This window comes from Solea solea, chromosome 7 (assembly GCF_958295425.1).
Source record: "Solea solea chromosome 7, fSolSol10.1, whole genome shotgun sequence".
Lineage (NCBI taxonomy): Eukaryota > Metazoa > Chordata > Actinopteri > Pleuronectiformes > Soleidae > Solea > Solea solea.
In genome coordinates, this window is record NC_081140.1 from 29,144,785 (window position 1) to 29,165,699 (window position 20,915).

General features: G+C 38.8%; 1 protein-coding gene across 1 annotated transcript in view; it reads right to left on the bottom strand.

Moving 5' to 3' along the window:
* Window positions 1-3,750: 3,750 nt before the first annotated feature.
* pitpnm3 (PITPNM family member 3) overlaps window positions 3,751-20,915 on the bottom strand; it is an 85,652-nt gene continuing 68,487 nt past the window's right edge. The window contains 9 exon segments of the mRNA XM_058634996.1: window positions 3,751-10,766; window positions 14,494-14,673; window positions 14,675-14,919; window positions 15,050-15,178; window positions 15,279-15,462; window positions 16,292-16,441; window positions 16,524-16,672; window positions 16,761-16,877; window positions 19,913-20,029. Of these exon segments, the coding sequence (XP_058490979.1) occupies window positions 10,643-10,766; window positions 14,494-14,673; window positions 14,675-14,919; window positions 15,050-15,178; window positions 15,279-15,462; window positions 16,292-16,441; window positions 16,524-16,672; window positions 16,761-16,877; window positions 19,913-20,029 (1,395 nt within the window). The 3' untranslated portion in view covers window positions 3,751-10,642.

Below are 20,915 nucleotides of genomic sequence, written 5' to 3' on the forward strand. Positions count from 1 at the left end.
AGCAGGAACATAAGCCATTTCTTCACATTTCTCCATAAACCAGTTAAATATAGTTCCAGGCAGGAACTTTAGGTACCAGGAACCCTTTTCAAGGAACTGAAAGATTTGTGATTCAATATGAACTGTTGGATATGTACTCGAAGAAGATGTATTCTGCTACTACGCTAAAGTACTACGCCCCCAAGGAACTTTTTTGGGCCATAGAATCTACCAGAAACATAAGCCATGTGTCCACTGCATAGATCAATGCAGGAACTTTTAAGTACCAAGAATCCTTTTCAAGGAACTGACAGGTTCCTGGTTCAATGCAAACTATTGGTTCTTTAATATGAGGAGATTGTACACAATGTTGTGGATTGATTGGGTTAAAAACTGAGGCACAATGAACAAGTTCTACCCAGAAGGTGTACTGCCCCTTCAAGAAGGGGGCAGTACAGATGAGGTTTCCACCTCATCAATCCATGCAGGACCTTTAAGTACCAGGAACCCTTTTCAAGGAACTGAGACAGTCCTGGTTCAATGTGGATATTTACTGTAAGGGGAAACAGTGAGGTACAACTAACAAGTTCCACCCAGAAGGTTCCTCAACTATAGATTAGCTGATATGAATTTCTCAGGCACATTTAACAAGTTCCACCCAGGTTCCTTAACTATCTAAAATGACTGTCCCCGAACCAGAAACCATGTCTCCAATGTATAGCTCCAGGCAGGAACTTTAGATACCGGGAACTGAACTCAAAGGTGATTTTTATGCGATGCTGTGGGGATATTAAACGGTGAGCCACAGTTTCACCCAGAGGTTCCTCAACTATTTGAGCATAAAATCTCTACAAGCACTTTTTGAAGTGTCACAAAATCAAAACCAGAAACATGTTTACGGAACTGTAAGTACTAGGAAACCTTTCAAGGAACTGAAAGGGTTCTGGTTCAATGTGAACAAGTGGATCATTGATATGAGGAGATTTTACATGATGTGGAGATTGTCACCTATCTGAAAGTGCTGCAGGGAACCTGAAGCAGGGAACTTTGCGGGGCAATAAATACACAACAATTGATCCACGTGACAGTTTCCATGTGTGACACATGTAGTTCTGGTTTCCTGTGTGATGGCAGCAGAGAGCTGCATCTTCATGTGTGTGTGAGCAGTGACTGATTAACCTCTGCTGAACCATGTGACACGTTAACGTTTCATTTCCTCAAACACTTTAATGAGCGCGCGTGTGATTTAACATGCAAAGACCACGACGACCTCTCACCTCCGGTATCTGACAACAGAGAGGTTAATGCGTTAATGCACGCTGACCTTTAACAGTCGTGTAATTACGCAGTCGGAGCGTGTGATGGAATGCAGAATCAGACTCTACCGTCAGACTAAGTTTCATCCAGATCTGATCCAGATTATGGATTTGGTTCAGTCCCATTGAACACGTTCATGTGTGTTTATCTCAGCGACATCTGAACAGATCAGGTGGAATTTTACTTCTACTTTTGAACGCCTACAAATTGCTCATCATTAGCCTTATTGTAAAGTGGGTCTTCACAAATATATAAGCATGTTAAATAAGCAACAATTAACCATTAATTAACCGTTATTAATTCTCCTACAACTGCATACCAACACATATGTTTAACATGTTTCCCTTTTCACAATAATGGTCACAAGCAGCATTAATAACAGTTAATTAATGGTTAATAAATGCTTAATTATAGTTAGGTAATGGTGATTTAATGCTATTATAAGTCATTATGCTTTAATGAACTGTTCATTAAACTGAATAACAGTTAGTAAATGCTTATAACAGCATTAACAAATGTCAATTGATGTGACCTGACCTACAAATTGTTAATAAATGGCAAATTAGACTCTTTGACAACACAAATTCATACTTAGTCATTGGCAAATTATGAATAAGTCGTGTATTTTACAGACAAAATTAAAGAAACAATGGAATAAGTGAGCAGACGCATCCGCATTGGTTACAGAGTAAAATCCAGATTAGGACGTACAGAATATGTATTAGTCAATTTATAATCTCAGGATTTATATACATTTTTAAATAAAAACTTAAAAGAAAGTGTATTCAATTTAAAACGAAATTAGTAAGACATTGAATGAATGAATGGTCATGTTTATGTCAGATGGCAGCAGCAGGGAACGTTCAGGTGACAAAGGTGCGTGTGTGTGTGTGTGTGTGTGTGTGTGCGCAGCGTCGTCATCCTCAAGTGTTTATCACTTCAGATTTGAATGAATTCCTAAACGCTGCTCGTCCGTGCGTCCAGGATTCAGCAGCAGCGTCACAGAACAACGTAGAAGACGACGACTGCTGTGTTTGAATAACAACGAGGATGAATCACTGATTCACTGATTCACTGCTGCTGCTGGACGTCACACTGAGCCTGAGGTCACTGCCAACACTGACTCATGTTCTGTTAGCGAGCATGAAAGGATGACGCCGTCGCTCTCTTACACAAGGATGACGTCGCTTTATGAATATTATGTCAGACTCTGTGAGAAAACCAGGAGACGTTTCTTTGGGCTACAACAAATAATCAGCTTCTTAAATGTGAATATTTCCTGGTTTCTTTGCTCCATAAAACAAAGAAATCATTAAAAATTCACAATTTTTAGTTTGTGAACAAAACAAGACGTTTGAAAACATCATTTCAGAGGTTTGGACAAACACTGATCAATATTTTATGAACCAAACAATGAATCACTCATCACTTGCAGTTGTGATACATGTATCACAGTACTTTATCTTTAGTTTTAAATCCACTATAACGCTTACTTTTGCTTATTTTACTTTTTGAAAATCTCCTTACTTTACTCCTTTTCTCTCAGCTTTTCCAACTCCGCTCTGTTTCCTTTATTATTAATTCATTATCATTTTTGCTAATATAAGCATTTTTATTCTACTTTCATCATAATTACAGTCATCTCTTGCTATATTTCTCTGGGTTTATGCCCTCCCAACAATTCATCACATCATTGCTGACATACTTGTTTCTCTTAATCTTAAATAATCTGTGATGTATGGCGTGTATACTGTAGACTGTGCATTAATTTCTTCTCGTGCTCTCTGTGTGTGGGTTCTAAAAGCCCCGGTGTGTAAGAGTCGCCTCATAAATAAATCTGTCTTCCTCATCAGTGATTCCTCAGAAAATTCCTCATATAAATGCAGCTCAGTACTTTGCGTCCCGCGGCTGCATCACTGCCGAAACTTATAAATATATAATCCCGAGTCGTGCTTTTAAATAAGGAAAACTTCCCGGAACATAAAGCATGAGCTGCTTCACAAATCAAGTCCATCCACCTTGAGCCAGAGTCGGGTTCCGCTTCCTAACGAGACTCCGAAAAACAACAATCAGGGGAGAAGCAGACGACATTGAAAACCTTCCTTTGAGGATTTTCTTCTTTCCTTTCTTTGCTTTTTTCATTTGGTTTTCTGTCGTTTGTCTTTTTCCATTTTTCCACAAAAACACTGCAGTTAAATCAAGTCCTCTTGCTTCAAATAGACGAGCAGTGATGCACTCGCGCGTCAGTGGTTTGTGAACGAGCGACAACACTCACTAAAGACTCTCAGGGGAAAATTACCTGGATTCAAAATATTGATCGGCTGAAGACTTAGAGGAAAAACAAAGAGGTGGAGAAAAGAAAGGTGCTCTTTTTTTTTTTTTGTATTATATATTTAGCGATCACGTAGAAGAAGAAATAAAAGATCGCTCCCGGAGAAAGAACCAAAATTATCCAAGTGTGTAGTATCTTTATTTATACAGCGATAAGAAGTGAAGTCAATAACCACAACAATTATGTTCATTATCACAGCGGAACAAAAAAAAAACAGTTTTTTCCCCACAGTTAAATAAAAAGGCCACAGTCAGCTACTCGTAAATAAAGTGAAAATAAACAGTAAGACTTTATAATATACATTAGTTCATGCTATAATAAGCATTTACTAACGTTAGTTAAGGTATTAATTCATACATTATTCAAGGGTTCATAGTGGTAATGTTACTTAACTATAAATAAGCATTTATTAACCATTAATTAACCGTTATTAATGCTCCACTTCTCTACATACTAACACATTTGTGTAACATGTTTCCCTTTTTACAATAACAGTCACAAGGAGCATTAATAACGGTTAATTACTGGTTAATAAATGCTTAATTATAGTCAAGCAACGATAGCTTATAGACCTTTGAATATTATATGAATAAATAAGTTAATTAAACTGAATAACATGAATAAATTGTAAAAGTTAAAGCCTAACTGATAGTAAATGCTAATAACAGTATTGACTAACGCTAATTGATGTACCCTCATTGTAAAGTGTTACCTAAAAAAAAAAACTTCTACTTTTTAAAGACCTACAAATGGTTAATAAATGGCAAATTAGACTCTTTGACAACACAAATTCGTACTTAGTCACTGGTAAATTATGAATATTTGAGGACAAATGGAAAAAGGACATGCACAAAGATGTCAGTTAATAATCTCAAAATATTTCATTTAAAATGAACTTAGTTTGAAACGGTTTGAAGGGGGACGTTTTTGTACTTAAGCTGATGAATGCAACAAAAAATGCCACAGAAACAGAAGTCAACATTTGAAAAGATCACATAAAAACACTAACCTTTTTCAATTTTAAAGCCATGTACATTAACACAGCCAATCAGATTATCAAAATACAAATTCTCAGGTTTGTTCTGGACTTGGATTAACGCTGACCCCCTTTAACTTCTCCGTCATAAAGGACTTGATAAAGTAAAGCAGAATGAGATCAGACTGCATGCAGTTGAAATTGGAGAATATTTCTGTGACGTTACAGAGCAAAACCTTTAATTCCACGCATGAACGCACACGTGAGGGTTCAGTGGTCAGGTTCAGGTCGGTCTGGTTTTTGACGAAAGGGTCGCGCCTGGATGTTTGAGGGAACGTTTACTGGATCTGTGTTTTTCTGTTGGGGTTATTTTACTGGATCCACATTGACAGGACACTGGGAGTCACTGGTGACCTTTAACCTGAACAGTGACGAGATTTAAACTTAAATTAACGCTTGTTGCGTATTTGTTTAGACAATATTCAACAGAAAATTGTCATCAAAACCAAATTATGGATCATTTATAATGTATTTAAACCTGTGATGTTTCATTAAGATAAGGTAATTCATTACAGCATTAATGTTTTTCTACATGAACTTAGATTATTTTTTTTTCGTGTTGTGTCACTTTTTAAAAAGAACTACACTCACAGCACCATAAGTCCAAAATTGTCCCATCCACATTAACTGCTATTAAACTTTTAATTTTCAACTTTCAATAAACATCAATTTTTTTTTTAAACCAACATCAATCCTGATCATTAGAAACAAAACAATATTAATGTTCAATACTTTCAGTATCAGTCATGGTCACATGCTGCTCTACAAGTAAAATTACATCCATACCAAATGAGGAAATAAGGGTAAAGTATGATGCTCAATAATAAAACAATAATACACAAATCTGAGGCAAGGAATTCAAAATGTACAACAATGTACATAAAATGCATTTTATAATCTGATGACCATTTTTGTACTTAAGGTGATGAATGTAACAAATTGCTTTACACGGTGTATTTTAGACATGATGCCAAAAAAACAGACGACTACATTTCAAAATATCACACAAATATACTTCTCTCTGTCAATTTTCAAGCACAGTCGGTCAGATTATCAAAATAAAAGATGACCAAGCATAAAAGAACCCTAAGAATTCATGAAGGTGATTTTTCATTTATTTTGTATCAGTCTGCTGTGCTGTACTTGACCAACACTCGACATTTTACGGTTTAAATATCAGTAGTTTTGTTGATTTATATTTCAGTGATTCTCTGCTATTTATCTTTAATACTCTTTTCACAATTGAATTATCATTTATCGATGAGTCATGATTCAGTTTTTAACTTTGTTTTTATGACGCAAAGAAACTAGAAAATATTCAAATTTAAGAAGCTGAAAAATCACTTGGACACGAGAACTGGCAAATTGTTGTGTACTTACTTCTAAGTACACAATTAATTAAATTTAATTTTCAGGAAGAACATTTCTTATAAAAGACAAATTAAACAATTACCACAAAATGGTCTTGATCTTATTCCATAAAAGTCTGTTTCAGTTTCCATTCATTTCACTAAATGAGTGAAAGTATAAGGAGGGAACATTATCATCTGCGCTTTGCCTCAGTTACAATTATTTCTCACAAATGTAAGCGTGTTAATAATGTGTTCATAAATAATTAGTCCTCGCTTATTCACAAATGACAACTGTGAGGGAGGCGCGACGGTCGGAAACAACTGCCGATAACGAACATGAGGAGAAGAATCACCAGTGGATCATAATTTGCCATTTTCTAAACGTTGCTTTGCTAAAATGCTTGAATATTTCACTGCTCTGGTTTAAAACCATGACAGAAAAATATCCTCACGTGTGTGTGCGTGACACAGACTGACACAGTCACTGGTTCGTTGTGTACATTCACGGGCTTGTGTAATAATAGTGTTTATACTTTTACAGAGTATTTCAGTGTTTCTACAATATCATACAATCACAGACTTAATTGGTGTTTCTACGATTACAGAGGCGTCACTACAGGGAGCCACACACACACACACACACACTGAGTGGTAATCAGAGATAATTACTGCACCACCTACTGGATTATAGTTCAGGAGGTAAAAGAAAACAAGTCATAGATACAGCAGCGCCTCCCTGTGGCTCGCACGCTCCACTCAAAACTACACACACACACACACACACCTGTAAAAATACACACTGTACTGCAATGAGAACATGCAGGTATGCAAACACACACACTGTTACTACAGTTCCACCACAACTCAACTTACACACACACACACACACACATATATACACAAGCTTTAAAACAAAATGTCAGCCGATAAAAAAGCACTTTGACAGATGTGATGTAACAAAACAGACTGTATATAAAAATGGGCGGAGTCTTGCAAAACGTTTTGAAGCCACAAGGTTTAAAAAATTTGGCTCCTATTGGACGATACCAGCTGTCAATCACACTGGTGTCCACTCATATGTAGGGACGCACAATATTGCCTTTTGGCCGATAATCAAAACAAAAAGGTTATTTAGTTTCTTCTGTAGTGAAAATCATGTCATGTTTTTCGTACTCACGTACATTTTCTTCATTGTGCAAATAAAAAGCGTTGGATGACGCTAGCATAGAAGTCAAGAAGTTACGTACATATTGCGATATATTCACACAACAGCTCTTAAACACTTTTAAAATTCAACGTTTGTCACGCCAGTTAAAAAACATACATGCAAAAAAATACACAAATTCGATACTTGGTGTTTACAAAGCGATACAAATATCACCACGTAAAATATCGCAATATTTCACCTGCATTTGTTCCCCCACCTCTAATATTCAGTGAGTGTTTGTCATTCATTGTTTTGGGGGATCTTGTTACGTGTTCAGTAATATCTGATAAAACACTTTCAAGCTAAAATGTCCAATACCGATATGTTGCCGATAATATTGAACATTTACAGACATTCAAGCTAATTTTTGCTGTTCTTTTCTGAGTTATTTTTGCAACCAGCAGAGTCGCCCCCTGGTGGCTATTGAAACAAAAAACTGTTGTAGGGGCGCCAAAATAAAAGTCAAGGAGGTAGCATCGTATTAAGTCTACTTAGTCATTAGTCACGTAGGGCGATATTTGCGCAGTCTCACAAAGAAAGTTAACGCACAGGCATGGCGCATTTCAAGAATACTGTGGCATGTTTGCATTTTTACGTAAACTCAAATTGGAAAAAATTAAAATTTTGGCAAAAAAACAACAATTTGGCGAACGATTCTGCGACAGACGTCTGTGTTCGACGTCCAACAAGAAAAACTTGAGTTTTATCTACAGACGGCTTTTAAAAATATATAGAGAGAACAAGCTTGGAATAAACTCAGTGAGAAAGTCGAACACAAGAAGAGCACAAAAATGAGCTTAATTCACGACATTCGCCTCATACGCACCGTGTTATGAATATTTGCATTGTGTGACGACAAACTAGAAAACCACGCCCACTTTTTATATACAGTCTATGTCTGTGAGCAAAACTCAATACTTTGGTCAAAGAAGTAAAATAATCATTGTTTTTTTTGTTTATCTAACAAACACAAACACATCAAATCCAGTTTAAGGCAAAAATCAACCGTTCAACAAGTAAAAGGTTCCAAAACATAGACGATGAAAATAGGTCTATTTACAGTTATTTCCTCATAGAAAAATAAGTTTGACTTGCACAGAGTTTTTAAAACATGGTCACACTGTTATTTATTTATTCTACACGAGACACGGCGTCAGATCTCATCACAAATCTATCGCTGTCGTAATAAACGGATTCCGTCTATGACACAGAATCCTGCGAGCGAGCCACTAAACTAACGTTACCAAGAATTACATTTACACTTATTACTGTAAATATGTCAAACTGTCGTCATGTAAACAAACTCCGGGAGCCTCATTTTTAAAAGTCGGCGTAGAATCATCTGTACGAAAACCTGGCGAACACTGGAAATCACGAAATCAAGGAAAATATTCACATTCAGAAAATGTCGTGGCACAAAATAAACAAACACCTGCAAAGAACCTGCAGTGTTCTGTTCTCAGTGTCTTACAACAATCGTCCAATCATCGTTTGTACTAAAAGAATATCCAGACCAAATTAATGGATCATCGACGCGGGAAAGAACGGAGAAGAGCGCCAGAAATAAAATGTCAAATTCCTGATGTCAGAGTATCAGGAATCATTTAAAATTAAACTTTTTGGAGCCTCGGCAGCAGCAGAATTTTCTAACCAATGAAAAGCAATTGGAGTGGAGTTGTGTAGAATAGAGGTTCCCAAACGCTGGGTCGGGGACCCACAGATGTGTCACGGGACATATTTTCTGGGCCCCCCCAAAAAAACTTTCTTTAGTTAAGATTTTGTGTGCGTAATATAATTTTTTAAAAAGCACAACAGGAATGTGAAATAAGTGTGTGAGAAAAGTAAAAATAATCTTTTTAATAAACTGGAACTTGAAAACCTACGTTTTTTTTTTTTTAAACGTCTGTTTCATGAATTTAGTATTTTACATGTACAGTTTATCCATTTATTTAATGTACATAATGTAGATTGAGAGACAACACACTGACAGCACTGTTTCCCAAAGACTGGATCGAGACCCTCAGATGGGTCATAGGAGAATTATTTTGGGTGCTCGAACAAAATTTTTCAGAATTTTCTAAAAACTTTTCTTTTAAGAGTGGATTTGCATAAATTTTACTTCAACAAAGATCTTGTGGAAATTATTCATTTACCAATCAAAATGTTAAGTTTTACAGATATAACAGTAAATTAGCAAACATTTGCTCGTCGGAAAATTTATACTGACATTCAAAGTTGTTTTTAAATCCCTTCTCCTCGGCCTTTGACATTTAATCAGGGTGAGAATCACCAGAGACTTTGCAATACGATATTATGACATTGCGATAAACGGAGTATTTGCGAAATCCCATAATGCGATAAACTAAAAGCACAAATTCTATTTGTAACCAGTACAAAATTTCACTATATGGATTTTTCCCCTCACGCCTAATATTAACGTTGTTAACATTCCATTTACTTTTAGTTTTTAGTTGTTTTTAAGTCTTTACACGTATTTTATTGGTTTGTGGGAGGTTATAAATCTTTCATTTATTCTTCTGTGCAGCACTTTGGTCCAGTGCGGTTGATTTAACGAGCTTCACAAATATAGATGGCCTGGATTTCGTCAGGTACTCACAGTCTTAAGGGATTATTCAAGGGTTAAGGATAGGGCTGCTGCTGAAGCTCATTTGATATCATAAGTGAGGAGATTTTTATTTCATGATCTCACTGCGTCACAGTAAATGTTTTCCACGTGGATTTCTTTATCAATCCCACTGTGTGTGGTAAGAGTTGCAGACGCATGTTTCGCCAGGTGACTTTTATAAATGAGGCCCCAGATTTCTTCAATCTGTAAACATTTTTATGTTCAAATCACCACTTTTCATTTTTGTTTGAATCCTCCAGTTGTTACAAGAACAACGTAAATACAAGTCTTAGAATCACAGTAGGTTTACTGAGGAATGAGGTGTCCCTGCTTCCATAGTGCAAATGCAAAAAACCCGGGGCAGAGCCGAGTCGAGCACGAACGCCGCCGCGCTCCAGTGACACCGGACCAGCTGTCAGACGGCGTGTGTTCTGCCCGACTGCTCCAAAACAAGGAAGCGTAAAAAGGGCCGGAGTCGCTGGCTCAGTGAGAGGAAAACGTCACAAACGACGGGGTCTGAGCTCGTGTGCGAGTTAAACCTCCACAGTCGGAGCTTCTGTGTCCAGACGAGTGTCGAGTATTTACACGAGCAGCTGCCGACACAGCAGTGTGGACGCTGCGACGTCTCATAATCTGCTGATAATCCATAATCCACCACACGTGCCAGACTCTTCACCAACAAGCAAATTCCTCTGATTTCACAGTAAAAAAAAAAAAAACCCACAAACACTTGGCATCTATTGCTCCTGCGTCTCCTTGAACTGTCAGGCACAAAGACGTTCTCCACATCAGGTCAGGAAGAAGAAACAGAACAGGCGACAGAAAGTGTCGAGGGCCAAGGAGGAGGAAGCAGGAGCTGAGAGGAGAGGAAAATACCAGCAGAGAGGAGAGGAGAGGAGAGAGGAGGAGAGGAGACACTGTGAAACAAGAGACGGTGATTAGACGTGACGCTCATGTTTGTGGACGTTTGTTCCTACAAAATAAACCCAATCTCCACCATTGTACAGAAGCAGGACGGTGCAGGTGGAGAACATTAGTCCTCATGTGATAACAATCAGAGGGAAATTCTTATTCACGCGACAGTTAATGAAAACTCATCTCAGATTAAATCTACACCACGATGTTTCCACTGAAGTAAAACAATCTCTGTACAGACGAGACTTTATTTCAGCTCCATGTCAGAGATCTGCGTCCACACTGTGTCACGTGACCTTTTAGGTTCACTGGTGCAAACAGGAAGTTGATTCTCGTAGTTTATGAAAGTTTAAACCCTTGCTTTAAATGTAAAAATGAATAAAACATCAAATATAAATTTTGTTTTTATGAACATTGCAAATTCTCCGTGACAGCTGTCAATCAGATACAAGAGGGTCCTTGTTGTGATCACAGTGAATGTGACCAATCATAAGAGGGCGGTGCCCTCCGTGGTCTCCGCCCCCAAATGACAAATGAGTGTTTTCAAATGAAACGTGCAGGAAAACACGTCCATGTTAAATTGTTTCCGTTTCATAAACGACAAACAGAAGCAGCATAATAATAATAATAACAATAATAATAATAAAGACAATAATCAACAAACGTTACCCACTACAGTACAGATTTAACACGTTTAAGCATTTCGTTCAACAGCTGAAGAGAATAGTGTGACAGTGTTTTCAAACGTAAACAGAGCCAGCAGCATTTTCAATTTTCATTTTCACAATTCTATGTTTTGTCGCTCAAAATATCAGGTTATAATAATATTATAATAATAATTACTTTAAGTGCTTTCACGAATTGTCTTCACTTTTTCCACTTCCTTGTGTCTTTTTAACGTGGTGTCTTAACAAAGTGTCTTATTGATGATGTGACATTAAATAAAATTCAAAACAGAGACAGTTACTGGTCTGAAGTGAAGTATAGATTAATAATCTGAAGGCGTTTGGTTCTTTTGACAGAACAGAACTTTTCTGGTCGTAATAACTCTTTCACATAATCCTGTCATATTTGATATAAATAATCATTATTATCGTGACTTATTTGTGTCGCTGTTAATATTCAGAATGTCACAGAACAGTCGTCGGTGTCTGGCCTCCGTACTCTCAGACAGTAGAATAACAATAAATGTTCATGTGTTCATAAATCAGACGTTCAGAGGAGCTTTCAGAGGACGTCACTCTGAACGTTCTCGTGTAGGATCTGATCAGAGGTCAGAGGTCGTCTGTTTTGAATGACAAACACGACGACCTCTGTGAGTCAGTGAAGATAATCATGTGACAGGAGACACAAATCAAACATCACCACTTCATTTCATGTCTGCACATCTATGTTCTATTTCTGTCGCAGGCTTTTCATCTGGATTTGAACTGAATTGCTCTCGTCAGGGGATTTTAATGACGCACGCTATTGACTTACATTAGAACACTGATCTATTTTTTTGGAGCTGGAATCAAGAAGAATTAAAACGATTCTCTTCTTCTAAGCTTCGCTCGCTTCATTTTGACCATTTTTGTCCAAGTTCCACAACTTCATGGATTTGTACTGTAACACCATCTATTATTTATTTATCTATAGCGACAGTAGCTCAGTGGTAGAGCAAGTCGCCTGGGGGTTGTGGGTTTGATTCCCAGCTCCACTAGACTATATGTTAATGTGTCCTCCTTGAGCAAGACATTTAACCCCAGGTTGCTCCGGGTTAACTCGTGTTAATGTGTATGAAAAATGAGAGATAAAAATGTGCTGCACATAGATCTTTAGTGTAAAGTAGCTTTGAGTGGTTGAGACGAGAAAGGTGCTCTATAAATACAGACTACTTATCTGTCTGTAGTAGCTAACTAGCTGCTATCTGTTGTCTATAGTAGCTACCTAGCTACTAACTGTCCATAGCTAACTAGCTGCTATTTGTTTATAGTTGCTAACTAGCTACTACCTGTCAATAGTAGCTAACTAGCTACTAACTTTCCATAGCTAACTAGCTGCTATTTGTTTATAGTTGCTAACTAGCTACTACCTGTCAATAGTAGCTAACTAGCTACTACCTATCAATAGTAGATACCTAGCTACTATCTGTCTATAATAGCTAACTAGCTACCTGTCTATAGTATCTATCTATCCATCCATCCATCTACAGTAGCTTGTTGGTTATCATCTATCTATACTAGCTAACTAGCTACTATTCTTTTATTATGATTATCTACCTGAGCTAGCTAATAATCTATGTGAACTAGCTAACTTTCCATATATGCAAGCTAGCTGATGAATTAGCTGTCTGATTGATTGCTAATAAGCTACTTATCGTCCTATAAATTGACCTAAGAAGAGAAGATGTTTATTTATTTTGGTTTCCATGGACTAAATAAATGAATAAAGGACAAAAAGAACTTAAAAATAAACTGAAAAGAAGCTAAAGCTCATTTACTCCAACACAAAATCACCATTTCCACAGAAACATGGCCATGACAACAACAAAAGAAACATTATGTTCACATTTATGTCGTTAAGTTACCACATATTTCCATTTGCTCACATTTATAATAGTTTATTACGAGGTCACAATATTCTCATTAGGTTTTTTTTCATGCTGTTCCTCTTCACAAATACTATCCCACATCACCCCGGCTGATCTCTGGCTTTTTCAAAGATGAATGTTCCTCTCAGGCTATTTTCAGTCCTATATTAGTCCCAGGCTTTTCATCAGGAGACCAAAGTGGTCGGATTTTAACAAAATTGCTTTGCTCGGGGAGATTTTAATGACAGACGGCTTCATGGTGCACAAGGAAAAATGTCCCCTATTGTCATTTTGAAGCTTAAACCATATGGAGGTTTTTCTAGTTTTCTTTCTGTCTTCAGTTCCTCAGGCTGAAGATAAAAAGTTGGTTTTCATGTATACCTCTCACCTAGCAACACTGTAATTATCAAAAACAAGGCTATGGCAACAAGCAAAGCAATACTGTGTTGTTGTTGTTGTGCCAATACGAGATATTACATATTTCCATTAACCTTTTGAATTTTTAATCGTGTAATTGCGAGGTATTTTGAGCCTTTTGCACAACATTGAATTGTGATTATTTGAGTCTTTTAATATTTATTTTTAAGTCAAGCTTCAGAACAATCTATGTTTTATAACTTAAAAACAAGCTGGAGCATTAACACATGAGATACAACTGCACACACACGACAATGAAATATAAAACTATTCAATTGCAGTCTTTGCAATTTGCTAGTTGCTTTGTTTCAAATTGTGAAAACAATAAACTCTCTACCAGATTAGACACTAATTATTCCTCATTTTTTGATTCCATCAATTATTTAAAAGAACAGTTTTCCTGCTTGCTTTAATTTTTGTTTCTGTACGAAAGAGGATTTTTTTCCCCCTCAGAATTGGAGGGAAAAAAGAGTCCGAATTCCAATTGATTTTTTTTTTTAAATTTAATTAATTTTTTTCCCAGATCTCAGATATTAAAGTCAGAATTCTGACTTTTAATCACAGAACTCTGAGTTCGTCCTCTGTGGTATCTTCCTGTTCCAGGAGACTCGTCTAAACCACAGTTTTTATTCACCGTGCGCGTCACAATAACCTTATTGTATCTTGTGTTTCCTGCTCGTGATGAATCAGTGAATCAGACACAGAGCTACTTTAAATTCATACTCACACATATCTCTCACCTTGGCCCTGGACACTTAAACCTCTTTGTTCTCCTCTTCTTCAGCCTCGCTGTAATCCATCCCTCTCTGTTTTTGACGTCAGGGAGTCGTGTCTCCACGATGTATGGTGGATCGTCCCCATGGACCTTGTCCTCCAGCACCTCCTCCTCTTCCTCCTCCTCCTCCTCCTCCTCCTCCGGGGTCTTTGTCAGACTCGGGCTGGCTCTGTGCTCGCTCAGGTTTGGGGTTGGGCGTGCACGGCGGGTCGGGCTGCTGCACAGACATGGTCCTGCGCAGGTGGGTGCGTTTGCACAGGAAGTCCGGCTTAGCCGAGAGACCGAATGAACCTTTTCTCAGGACCATGCGGACTGAGGAGGATTTCTTGGGTCTGGCTCTGTGTCCAAACTGCAGAGTGGAGAGGTGAGCGGCATAACCCTCACTCAGGAACTGCGCACACACACACACACACACACAGAGAGAAAGAAGCAGCAGCAGTAAGAGGATTAATAAAAGCTCTCATCTCGAGTAGAAAGAGCATGAAAAAAAAGCTCAGAGAGAGAAATGGACGCAGAACTACCTGGCACTGATTTTGGTATTTCTTCGAAGGTCGACCAACAATATAAATCTGTGCCGGGCTGAGGCCGAGCATGTTGTAAACAGAGATGTCCTTCATGGAGCCGTAAGCAGAGTTGATCTTTATATGACACTGGTGAGAGCGACAGAGAGGAAAAGAGCAGTCAGCGATGGAGACGTCACACGAGGCAGATTAACGGCGCAGACAGTGACATGAATGATGTTCTCGTCACCTCCTGGACCAGGTTTCGGAGGAAGATGGTCTTCTGTCGCAGCGGATCATGGACCAGGCCTTCAGAGAAGAAGATCATGCCATGGGGGAAATTGTGCTGCGAGAGCCAAGAAACCACGCGCTGCTTCTGCATGTCAGGACGACCTGTGATGTAGATGATCAGGTAACCCAGGTCCTGCCAGTGCCTGCACACAAATACACAAATAACACACATCAGCTTTTCTAAACCAGTGTGTTCAGAACTCAGGTATCTCCGTCTGTTAAAGGTCCAGAGGGGAACATTCAGGAATAATAAAATATCTTTGTATAAAATCTTTGAAGGGTTCTTTGACCTTGGTACGATCCAAGGTTTTCACCGTTTCACTGAATTCTCTTAAATAACGTCTTGCTATCACACTTTGATTATTCCTTAATTTTAAAGGGGAAAAATAATCAAAAGCACAACATTATCATGTGAGAATTAAAGCTATTTCCTAATTTCTTGAAGCAGTTTTAAATGTCCAGTGGGAAACATTTAGAATGATTAAGAGGCAGAAATAAATCACGTGTCTAAAAGCCTTAACTCCTCGACTTTAGTACGACTTCACTCCGATTCACAGGTCCAGTGAATTCTCTTGAATAACATCTTAATAGAATTACTATTTTTACAGACTTGACTTTATGTGAAGTCATATTTTTATTACTTTAACGAGGAAAAAAAAAAAAAAGCACATGAAAAATCTCACGTCATGTAACAATTATAAGCTTGTTTTCACTTTTCTTAGAAGTGAGGAGAAGCTTCAAGTAGTTTTAAAGGTCCAGTGTGTCACTCATAGTAAGAAATGACTACACTCAAGTACGTTTGTACTTAAAGTGTCTTTAAAAAAAGCTGCTCGACGATGGTGCGACCTTAGATTCTCCTATTTTTACAGCCTCTCATTATTTATCATTGTCAGGATCCAGACGATGAGTTGAGACACAGCTGGTGCAGATTCCTGAGGTGTGTCCTTCAGCTGCCACACACACACAGGTTACCTGACGACGTCCACAGCTCCCGGACGGACCTTGGGGTCACTGCCCATGATGGACACGCTGGCGGCGAACGAGCCGTCGATGCTGAAGACGACGCACTCCATGCAGCGCGGTAACACGGTCAGATAGGCCTCTGCACTCGTCTGGTCTCCCCTGAGGAGGAAACAACGACATCATTCACGGACAACAACCTTGACTCAATCACGCTCTGGTTTCTCCGTCAGTAAACACTCACTTGACGACCATCTTGATGGGATAGACTCCCAGGCCGAGCTTCTTGCTCTTGGGAATGGTGTACGTGACTCTGCCGCTGCTGTTGGTCACCTCGGTGTCAAAGTGCACCCAGCGTCCAGACTGAGGCTGAGTCATGAGCAGGACGTCCACCTGACATGAAGAGGACAGGAAAAGTCTCTTGTTAAAAGTCATCAGATGGGTTATTGGATCGTTGATGAGTCACGTGAGCGACTCTCACCTTCTCCCCGGTCAGAGTGACCATGTCCAGAGGGCCGTACATGAAGCGTCCCACCAGAGTCTGAGGTCCGTCCTCGGTCGCGATGATGTCGTTCACTCTGTGGTTGGCCGTGACGTTCTGTGGCAGAAGAAGAGGAGCAGTGAAAAAAGGCCACAAAAAGATTTATAGAAGATATTTTTTGCTTGTAATAAGCAAAAAAAAAGTTAAAATTCTCTTGGTAAGATTTCTTGAAATAAAACATTATATTTAAGCCTTACAAGATAAGAGTGATCTTGAAATGACCTGGGAAACTCTTTTTTTAGCTGTATTTTATGAGTCTTGTGATGTGTCTTATAATAAGCTTGTGATGCTCAAATATAGTATTTTTTTGTTCTATAATATTCTAATATATTGACACTGTTCTAGATTTAAGTCCAACACCTACTTGAAATTAGGTTAGAAATTTTGAGACAAAATGCCTTGAAGTTATTGTTCAAATAGCCACAAAAAATTCTTGTTTCATCTGAGATTATGACTCAAAACAAGATGTTTTCAAGACTGTTTTCCACTTAAGACATTCAAGATTCACCGTCTAAATACAAGCTCCTTTATCTCACTTAAATCTTACTCTTTAGATGATTTTTGTTTTATATGTGATGAGATATTATGGAAAAAAAAAATTGCAGTGCGGAGCTTTAAATGATTCATTAACAATGTTTTCATCTTTTACTTTACAATAAAGACTCATTTCACATGTCATCCTGGTTTATAGATGGTGTAATTATTATTAAGCCCATTCTCCATACACTCTGGTGAAGTCATGTATATACTGTAAAGTCTAGTCCTTTTATCATTTTAATTTTACCTTAATTTAACCCAGAAAATCCTCTTGAGATTAAGAACCTCTTTTAGAAGGGTCCTGGAACACGTTAGGCAGCAGCGAATACACAAAACACTCAACAGCTACACATTTACAGTTATTCATCAAATAATCCAGATTAAATTTACAAGATGACCTTGTTTTGACCTTGAAAACTTGTTTTTTTTGGCTTCTTCGTGTACAGAGGTCGTCTCACGTTCCCTTTCCACGAGACCACAGGCTGAACCACTTTATTTTTCTCATTTTGTCACCATGTAAAGGAATAATTTGTTTAAACAGTGTGTGGAATGAGCATGAAAAGTGTGTGTGTGTGTGTGTGTGTGAGAAACTTTGCTCTGCTTTGACACTTGGATGCGTTACTGAAGCATCTGAAGCATCCACAGAGAAAAGAGCGTTAACTCTATTAACTTTCCCTGTCGTGTTCTTTTCTCCGGATTTCACCGCTCGGTGAGAACCTCCAAGTGAGCCAGCGGAGACGCACTAATCCTGAATCTGTTCATCCTGGGAGACAGAGTTGCATTTTAATAACGTACGACGAGCTCATTTAGAATCTGCAGACTCGGCTGAAACCACGAGAGAAGCTGGACGGCATTTTTAATAACGCGCTCATCGTGTTGAGTCATTTCCACGAGAGGCGACACCACCGGAGCTTTTCCTCTCACAACTCGACACAACGAGCTTCTTCATGGTTTTTCATTACTATAACTCCTCCTCAGCGTGGGCGGAGTCATCATGTCACATCTGCATGAGACTGTGGTGAAGTGGGGTTTTTTCAGTCCTTCGGTCACTGAAGTGAAATCGTGGTGACGAAGGTGTCGTCTGTGAAAACACATCTGCTAAATGTTTTCAGCCTTTTTGAGTCTTTTTCACTTTGAACTACAGCTGGACATTGTTGCCTTTGACGTCGCGCTTGTGACTCTTCAGTGACTCACAGAGACCTTCAGTCTATTGACGTCACAGTTCAGTATCGGCTAAAAGTGTCAAACAAACACCAATTCTGATCAGAACAAGTTACCGTGGAAAACACTGGTTCTGCTTCAGCGAGAGAACGCGCCAGAAGTCCACAAACCAGAAGGTGTCATGGGGGAGAGGGTTAAGGTGGATACTCGAGGCCTGAGACCTGCAGGTGTTCTTGTTCAGTGAGAACGGGTCAGCGGCTCGAGCCTCTGTCACAGCAGATAAAAGTGTGGAGCAGATTCAGGCGTTCATGTCGGTGAAAAGAGCAGCACAGACACAGAGAGCAACCATCACACCAGTGACTCGCTCTCCTGCTGCGACAAAGACCTCTAACCCAGCGGAAATAGATGCCAAGCCTCTCACAATCATCTCTCTCTCTGCAGCGGTGGCCGAACATTGAATAACAGCAGCAGCGGCAGCAGCAGTAACAGCAGCAGCGGCGGCAGCAGCAGCAGCGCCGGCTCTAAATCTCTGAACAATAAAAACTGCGTCCAGGACGGAGGCAAACTGTCAAATCCATTTCTTTTCAGCACTTAACATCAGACACGCTTCACTCGGCCAAAGTGAGAGCAAGAACACGATGACACTGGCAACAAGGAAACCTTCAGTCGACTCAAAGATAGATATGTTTCCATGGCAGTGTGGTTATGCAGGTCTATTTATAGCCTGGTGAAAAGCAAAGCACTCACTAAATTCTCCTCTTTGGAAACAGTGACCTTGATTGTTCTGCTGCTGCACGACTCAGAAACACCGAGTCGCTCCGCGTCTGCCTGCTTCACTGCGTCAAGGTGAGTGTGTGGGAGTGTTTTTAAACACAAAAGGTTTTATTTTTAATTTTATTCTTTATCTGCACACATTCACACAGCTCCACGAGTCTGTTTCCATCGCGGTACAGGTGAGTTTGGAACGGTAAAGACCTGGCGCAGGGTTGCATCTCCACTGAGAACAGTACAAAGTGACGTGATACCGGTGTGAAGACAACAAAGGAGGACGTCCAGCAGCTCTTTCTGTTTGTCTCAACAAGACAAAGTCAGACCGTGGACACCGCTGTGGGCGGAGCCGGTACCATGTTACTCTGGTACTTCAAGAGAACGGTGCCAAAGAATAGAACGGTTGGAGCTGGTTATTTTGGTTCCATTTTGAAGTGAAACGCAAATAAATATGTATATATAATATGTACATGTAAATATGTAATAACCAAACTGAACCGTCCTTCTGGGTGGAAACGCCAAGCATTGAACCAACAACCTTCTGGTGAGTGGATGACCAAGTCTAACGCCCGACTCACAGCGACGATGTGTGTGAGTGTGAACCAAAGCAGTGACTCATGTCTCACCCTCAGTTTGACGTGTGTCCTCCTCCTGAGCCACTTCTCTCGCGGGCTGGACGGAGAAAACGGAGCCGAGTCCAAACGATCCGCCTCCTGTGTCTTCACACAGTCGCAGCGCATGAGCTGTCCAAAAACACAGATGAATACATGAATAAATAGATATATATATGAAAATATGTGTGAGAGCAGAAACATGAACACACACACACGACTGTATCTGCTTCAAGTGGTAAAAAAATAGACAATAAGAATAATAATAATAATAGAAACAATTCACAACCTGACGCCTTGGAATTAAATCTGCAGCCAGTTTCTTTTTTCTTCTAATTATAAAAGACAATTTAAATGTAAAACTGTGGCGTAGAGCAACACGGATGCAGATGAAAGGTTTGAGGACGATTTCACAAACACTACAAAGAAAATGACTGAACGTGTCCATACGTACGTTTACTGACGCGCTCACAAGAGCTGCAGGATATCACACAAACAGCACTCACTACAAACTCACACCGAAATATATATATATATCTATATACAGTATATATATATAGATATATATATACACACATGTATATATATATAAATATATACATGTGTATACATATCTATCTATTTATCTATCTATCTATCTATCTATCTATCTATGTATATGTATATATATACACACACACACACATATATATATATATATATACACACACACACACTTTAAATGCATTCTTTTCATTTGTGACCATGTGATTTAATTACATTAAAATTGAGATAAAACATCTCAATGTCACCTTTAAAGCTCCTATGAACTACAAATGTTTCAGGTTGAGGTTACTTTACCACTGTAAAAACTATAAATGACATAAATACACTAATAAATGAAAATAGGATTTGAAAGAATATTAAGGTCACAGCTGATTCAAAGATGTATTATACTACGTTCTGTTGACATTGGAACGTCCTGAGTTCACCGCGTTCCAGCTGAGGTCGGAAACACAAACATAACCTTGTCAATTCT